At 58.9% G+C, this 7,143-nt stretch overlaps 1 protein-coding gene across 1 annotated transcript in view; it reads left to right on the top strand.

Moving 5' to 3' along the window:
• Nucleotides 1-5,012: 5,012 nt before the first annotated feature.
• Nucleotides 5,013-7,143, top strand: part of ZFP3 (ZFP3 zinc finger protein) — a 26,658-nt gene continuing 24,527 nt past the window's right edge. The window contains exons 1-2 of the mRNA XM_029928779.1: nucleotides 5,013-5,291; nucleotides 5,777-7,138. Of these exons, the coding sequence (XP_029784639.1) occupies nucleotides 5,785-7,138 (1,354 nt within the window). The 5' untranslated portion in view covers nucleotides 5,013-5,291; nucleotides 5,777-5,784. The remainder of the gene's footprint in view (nucleotides 5,292-5,776; nucleotides 7,139-7,143) is intronic.

The following is a 7,143-nucleotide window of genomic DNA, read 5'->3' as shown; positions in this document are numbered from 1 at the left end:
TGCGTGACCTTGGACTGTCGGCGCCCCCACACCCATTTCCCCGCCTGTTGAGGGAGGACCGTCCCCGCGCGGGTCGCGCGCTCCGTTCGGCCGCGGGCCGGCTCGGTGTCCGCACCTTCCTCCCCCCTGTCCCCCCCGAGTGAGCGGCAGGGACGCGAGGGCGGTTAGGTCACCCCGCAGGGCCCCGCGGCCGCCTGTGCCCAACTCCGCTCACCGGGCCCCGGCGTCCGGGGGTTGGTAACGGAGCCGTCTCGGTGGTGGCGCCCGGGGAGCGTAGGAAGACCGTGCTTTAAATCACGAATCCTCCGGACCGGGAGAAGGATCGTGTATTTACAAATAGTGACGGGCGTCGGCTGTGTGTTGGGCACCGTTCTAGGCTCTTCGCATACAAAAATGAATGAAATCTCCAGTGAGCCCTCAAGGGCGTCACAGGTTCCTTGTGTAGATGGAACATGTGTGCAGATTCACGTAACGGAGGTGTTTACAGGCTCCCCGAAACGGGCCAGGCGCCCGCAGTTCCAGGATGCTTGGAAGAGCATCCTTGCCCGGAAGCTAAGAGACAAGGCTGGGAGGTCACTGCTCCAAGCCGAGGGAGTCCCAGGGCCAGGGAAGAAAACGGAAGGGCTCGGTGCTCGGGTGGAGTCCAGTAGATGTCCCTGAAGCGCTCCTGGCGGGGGTAGGAGCATTCCAGGAGTGAGGATAGCCTTCTGAGGGCAAAGAACCTTCCAAGATGAGGATGTGTTTGACTCCAGGACCCTGGGCAGGACTACTCTCCTGGGGTCCCTGGAGACTGTGGGCCAGGAAATGGGAAGGGGCTGGAGCAGGGGGCCTTAGGAGCCACCTTGGGAAGTTTTTATTATGTGGGTCCAGGGGGAACAATGAACAGAAAGCCACAGGGTAATTGGAGTTTGGAGAAAGACGGCAGTGAAATGCAGTTCGGAGGTCCAGGGGAGACCCTTGCTTCCAGCAAGTGTGTGAGGAGGAGGGGATGCTTGTATTAGACCATGAACGCTTGCTAGGATCTGGCCTTTCAGAAGTTGGGGGGCGTGGAGTGTGTCTGTTAAGACTTTTTTTTTTTCTGTAACTCAAGCTGGTTAAAAATAGGCGGTGTATAAGTTCTCATAAGAAGTCAAGATGCAACGCGATTGCAGGACTGACTTACTCTAGTGGCCCTGGCCCCACCGGCCCTCAGTTTCCAGAGCTTTCCCTGCCTTCCTCCAGGAGCTGCTGGGGAGGTGAGGGCAGCAGCTCCAGGCTGTTCCCAGGAGCTCCCAGCACACTTCCTCCGAGTGTCATTGACCCAGAGGACAGCGTAGGCTCGTTCCTGAACCAGTCCCTGTCCCTGCCGTTCTGGGCAGCCCCTAGCAGGGGACACGGTATTGCTTTCACTGGGTTAACTCCGTGGGGGCTAGTCCGCGAGCTCTTCCCTGAGGTCAGAGCGCCCGAGTGCATGCCTGTAGGGGGGTGGGGGACAGTGTCAATCTCTTTGCTCAGATGCTCGATGAAATTAGAGCATCAAAATTAGACCTTGGGCCCCTTCCCAGGATGCCTGCCCATAGTTCTGTGTGCTCACCACATTCTCCACCCTCTCTGTAACTTCCTCCTGGGGCCCCCCAGGCTCCCCTCCCCCCATTTCATCTGCCTCCCCATTGTGCTCACCCATCTTGCCTCTGTTCTGGGTGACATCCTCAAGCCCCTCACGCCCTCACTCTTCCACCATCCATGTTCCCAGTGTCCCAGCTGCTTTGGGGGCAGTCGGAAGCGTGGCTGGCAGAAGTCGGGAGAGCATGTGGTGGCCCATCCCACCCTGACGTCCCATGTACTTGTCTCAGGTGGAGGTCAGAGGATTTAACAAGATCACGGCTGTAAGTTGCTTAGTGCACTGCACACGGCCAGCGGCCCCAGCGCGCAGCCCCCAGCGCGCCGAGTGTGGATAGCTCCATTCCTAGGACTATCCGACACCGTGGCTTCCTGATCTGCTGGGGCGGCGGGGTCACTCAGGGTGCTTGTTAAAAATACGGTTGCCTTGGCCGACCCCCGGGGATTCGGATTCAGAGACGTGTGCGGTGAGATCTGGAAATTATTATTTAAACACATTTCCCCGCTGATTCTCATGTACCTAGCCTAGCTCCAAGCTAAGATGAGTTACTGAAGAATTACCCATCCAAAAAAAAAAAAAATCTTCCTGCTACAATCGCAGTAATTTTCAGGGTTCGTGCACCTTCCCGTGTGGATTCTCATCCAGGCGGTGGGGTCCTTCCGAAGTTTTATTTCTCATCGTTGTTCCTAGGCGGGTATCTGTTTATGCATCAGCATTTCGTCGGCGAGTCCTTCTGAGGCTGCTCTCCAAACAAACACAAGCCCCGGTGGGCTGAGTTGCAGACCCCATTCTGAGCGGTGGGGACCCGTAGAGATGTGTTGCCTGCCCCAGGCTGAGGACGCAGTGTGGTCGGCCTCTCCCCCAGGTGGCACCTCCGTCTTCCCTCTCCCCAGAAACCGCTAATTTCAGGTTTAGGAAAGGGAAGAAGTGAGAAACCAAGGTAGGAAGTGAGGCTTGGAAGTCGGAGTTTAGGCTGCGGTAGTGGACTGTTTGCACGTGAGCGTGAGGTCTGATGGCTGGCTGTGCCTCGGGGAGGATTTACGTGGCAGGGGTCAGAGAGGAGCAAACCAACGTGACGAACATGACAAACTACTGTGTCACGGGCAGGATGTCCCCCCAAACACATGGCCACGGGGGTTTAGTTGGGGAGACTTTCTGGATTTGACCTTTGTGCCAGGTCTCCAAGTTGGGGGTGGATACATACCCGGCTTGTGTGGCTCGTGACCGGCTTTACTATGGATGAGTGATTTTCCACATGGGGTGGACAAAATGTGGTTCTGTGGCTTCTGACTTTGCGGGAGCGGATGATGGGCAGCGGTGACCGCAGGAGAGAGGAGGGTGAAGAGGGGAGACTAGAGAGGGGCTGCGGATGCACAGGGACTCCAGAGAGGGGCCGCGGGTGCACAGGGACTCCAGCACCAGCCTGTGGCATTTGCTCTTGACCGAGTGTTGGAGATGGAGTTTTTAAAGACCGTCCTGCCCAGCTCAGATGCTGCTGTGGATGCAGAAATCCTTACAGTTCTATAGACACGAATTTGGCCATAATTCCCACCAAAGATGTCAGCAGAACGGAGAAATCCAGCTTTTGGGGGCGGGGGTGGCCCTTCCACCACGAGAAAGCAGGAGATGCTGGCAGGGGAGAGGCGGAGGTTGCAGGTCATCTTGAGGGGCAGCAGCGAGCGCTTCCGAGACTTGGGGCTTCCGGCAGGAGATCAGGTTCCTCCTGGGGGGGTGGGGGTGGAGGGAGACAAGGGAGGCCCGGGCTGGGGCAGGGGTAGGCGGCCACCAACCTGTGCATGCCCGGAGCCTGGCCCAAGTCACCGCGGCCCCTTTCCTCACCACCCGCTCCATCTCTCCTGCCTGTCGGGGTCTTCGTTTCCTCCTTGAGGCCATCTCGCCTTCCTTCTTAACCTGTCTCTTCGCTGGCACCATCCCTTCTAACGTAAATGTGTTCAGGGCTCTCCCGACGGGGAAGACCCCTGCCTTCTGAGTGAAGCAGCAGCTTGGACGATCAGCCCACGACCACCTGTTCTCACAGGTCACCTGTGAGCACTGTCCTCACGTCGGTCCACACTCCTTACGCCACCTGCGCCAAGCATGGTCAGGTCTGGGTCTCTCTGACCAACAGAAGTTTTAGACCAATACATTGTAATGGATTTCTTGATACTCTGTATGGGTATCTTGAAACTTCTCTTGTGCAAAACAGAGATCTTCCGTCCCCCTCTGGCCTGAACTAGCTGGTCCTCCAGTATTCCCAGCCTCGGTGACACCATTCTTACCTAAAGGGAGACCTGGGCATCATCTTGGACTCCTCCCTCTTCCTTCCACCGGTATCCACTCCAGTCACCTCATAGGGGTCTGAGTTCCAAACCGCGTCTCCAGCTCCTTCATTCCCTCCCCGGTGGCTGCACTGGTGAGATCGTGTGCCCCTTGCCTTGGTGACGGCCTCCGCCTTCTTCCTGACCTCCCTGTGCCCAGGCCTGCTGCTTTCTAGTCAATCCACTAAATGGCCATTAGAGTGCCTGAGATGCCCATCTGACCACAGGCCGTGTCACTGCTTGGCTTAGAAACCATTCCTCCATTGTCTAAAGGAGAAAGTCCCGGAGCTGCACGTTCTCCCTTGAGAATCACCTTCCACAGTGAACACCTGTACTGACAGAGGCCTGTGTCCCGCAGGTTGGCTGTGCAGCCCTGTCCAGTGCCCTGCAGCATCCGTGCCGGTGAACACCTGGACAGAGGCCAGCCCCTCTCCTCGTGTTCAGCTCAGTCCTGGGACTGGGAGAGCTAAACCCCCAGGGCCCTTGTACTAGGGAGACGTAGGCTTGGCTTCATAAAAACAAAACAAGAAACTGTAATGGCTTAAGGCAGGCATTCCAGGGCTGGTAAGGCAGCTCCGTGGAGTCGTCAGGGACCCAGATCCTCCTAGCTCTGGTCCGGTTGTAGGGTGTGCTGGTGTGCTCGTGGGCCAAGATAGCACTCTGTCCCAGGAATAACATGGGAATGCTGAGATATGCATCCTTGACCCCTAAGGAGACTTCCCAGAAACCCCATGTACTTTCCTCTGGGTTTTACTGTCAGAATTTGGTCATGTGGCCAAACCCAGCCACAAAAAAGCTGAAGAATGTATTTCTTTAGATTCCTCGCTTGGCTAAATACATTCATCATTCTGTTGCTGGTGAGGCGGGCAAGAGTTTGCCACAGGCTTTTAGCAGTTTAAAAATATAGGCCTTAAGGTCTAAAAAAGTATTAAGAAGCTTCCATAAAGAGGCCATTTATAAAATCACTCTGTAAAAATAAATAACATCGCTATATATAAAGACAATAACCAGTTAGGAAATGTGAGAAAACTCACAAGAGGGAAGACATACAGAGACGTGATGGATACATTTGCGAATTTTACATAATAGTCCTAAGGCTGACTTGGAGAACTGTGAGCGCGGGCAGGAGGCATCTGGAAAAGGAGACCGCAAGAGGTCCAGTAAAGCTAAAAGCTACGGCAGGTTGAGGCTCTGGTGCCGGGGAAGGAGGAGACAGATCCGTAGAACTAAGTGGCATCTAGATATTGACCCCAACATAGACCTTCAGACTGTGGCATGGGTGCCACTTCCCATCAGTGAGGAAGGGAACAGTGGGCTGGACACGCGTACTGACCATCTGGAGAGGACTGGGCTGGGAGCCACCCCTTCCAAATGTAAGGATGGCTTCCATTCTGGGCCGGCGAAGCCACCGTAACCTAACCTTTTGGATAGTCAGCCCCAGGTTCCGGTCCCCTGAAGTGTAGACCTGGTGAGCACCTAGGGACAGCACCAAGGAGTGTTCCTCCCTCAACCCCAAAGTGACTTCTGTCACTTTGTCCTTTGTGCCCCTTGTCCCAGGCTTTTCTGTAGACCCATCTGTTCATGCGGTTGCGTCTCCCTGTGCACCTTCCGCACCACACTCCGCGCCTCTGCAGGCTGCTATTACACGGCGCATCCCTGTACCGTCCACGCCGTTTCTGCCCTCGCCTCTCCCGATAATTCAGCCAGTGTCTGCTGTGCGTTTTGCCCGGCCACCGTCATCTGGGGTCCCTTGCCCCGGGGTCGGGGACACCGTCCTCTCACCAGATCCTGGGGCTGGAGCTCCCTCCCGGCTGCACCAGCTTCGGCCACTTCACGTGCCTGCCCTCTGTCATTTCAGATTGTGACATGGGGACTGAGCACACGGAGGTCATTCCCAAGGAGGAAGTTTGCGAAGAGCCCGAGCCCCCTGGGGCAGCCCTGGAACAGCCCCCCAGGGTGGCCGACGAGGGCAGGGAGCTCAGAGCGGACGCGCGGGCCCCGCCCCCGGGGGAGTCCACCGACGGGTGTGTGACGCCTGGGTCTTCTCGGGGTGGCGGCGCGTCGGGGACGATGACCGTCAAGAGGTCCCCGTCCAGCGAGAGGCAGCAGGAGGACCCGGCGCCGCCTCCTCCGCCGGGGGTCCCCGCGCGGGAGAGGCCGCACACGTGCCGGGAGTGCGGGAAGGCCTTCAACCAGAACTCGCACCTGACGCAGCACCTGCGCGTGCACAGCGGCGAGAAGCCCTTCCAGTGCGGCGAGTGCGGCAAGCCGTTCGGGACCAACTCCAGCCTCCGGCGGCACCTGCGCATCCACGCGGGCGAGAAGCCATTTGCGTGCGGCGAGTGCGGCAAGGCCTTCATCCAGAGCTCGCACCTGGTGCACCACCACCGCATCCACACCGGCGAGCGGCCCTACCGCTGCGGCGAGTGCGGCAAGGCCTTCAGCCAGAACTCGGCGCTGCTGCTGCACCAGCGCATCCACACGGGCGAGAAGCCGTACGCGTGCAACGAGTGCGGCAAGGCCTTCCGCGTCAGCTCGCAGCTCATCCAGCACCAGCGCATCCACACGGAGGAGCGCTACCACGAGTGCGGCGAGTGCGGCAAGGCCTTCAAGCACAGCTCGGGCCTCATCCGCCACCAGAAGATCCACACCGGCGAGAAGCCCTACCTGTGCGGCGAGTGCGGCAAGGGCTTCGGCCAGAGCTCCGAGCTCATCCGCCACCAGCGCATCCACACGGGCGACAAGCCGTACGAGTGCCGCGAGTGCGGCAAGACCTTCGGCCAAAACTCGGAGATCGTGCGGCACGTGCGGATCCACACGGGCGAGAAGCCGTACGCGTGCGGCGAGTGCGGCAAGGCCTTCCGTGGCCACTCGGAGCTGCTGCGCCACGAGCGCATCCACACGGGCGAGAAGCCGTTCGAGTGCCCCGAGTGCGGCAAGGCCTTCCGGCGGAGCTCGCACCTGGCCGTGCACCGGCGCATCCACAGCGGCGACAAGCCGCACCAGTGCGCCCAGTGCGCGCGCACCTTCTGGGACGGCTCGGCGCTGCTGCTGCACCGGAGGGTGCACACCGGCGAGAAGCCGTACGCGTGCGACCGCTGCGGGAAGCCGTTCGGCCAGCTATCGCAGCTGGCGCTGCACCGTCGGACGCACACGGGCGAGAGGCCATATGAGTGCCAGCAGTGCTCCCGGACCTTCAGCCGCAGCTCGCACCTGCTGCGCCAC

The sequence above is a fragment of the Suricata suricatta genome, chromosome 17 (genome assembly GCF_006229205.1).
Source record: "Suricata suricatta isolate VVHF042 chromosome 17, meerkat_22Aug2017_6uvM2_HiC, whole genome shotgun sequence".
Classification (NCBI taxonomy): domain Eukaryota; kingdom Metazoa; phylum Chordata; class Mammalia; order Carnivora; family Herpestidae; genus Suricata; species Suricata suricatta.
The sequence above is the reverse complement of the archived record's forward strand: the minus strand, read 5'-3'. Positions and strand labels throughout refer to the sequence as shown.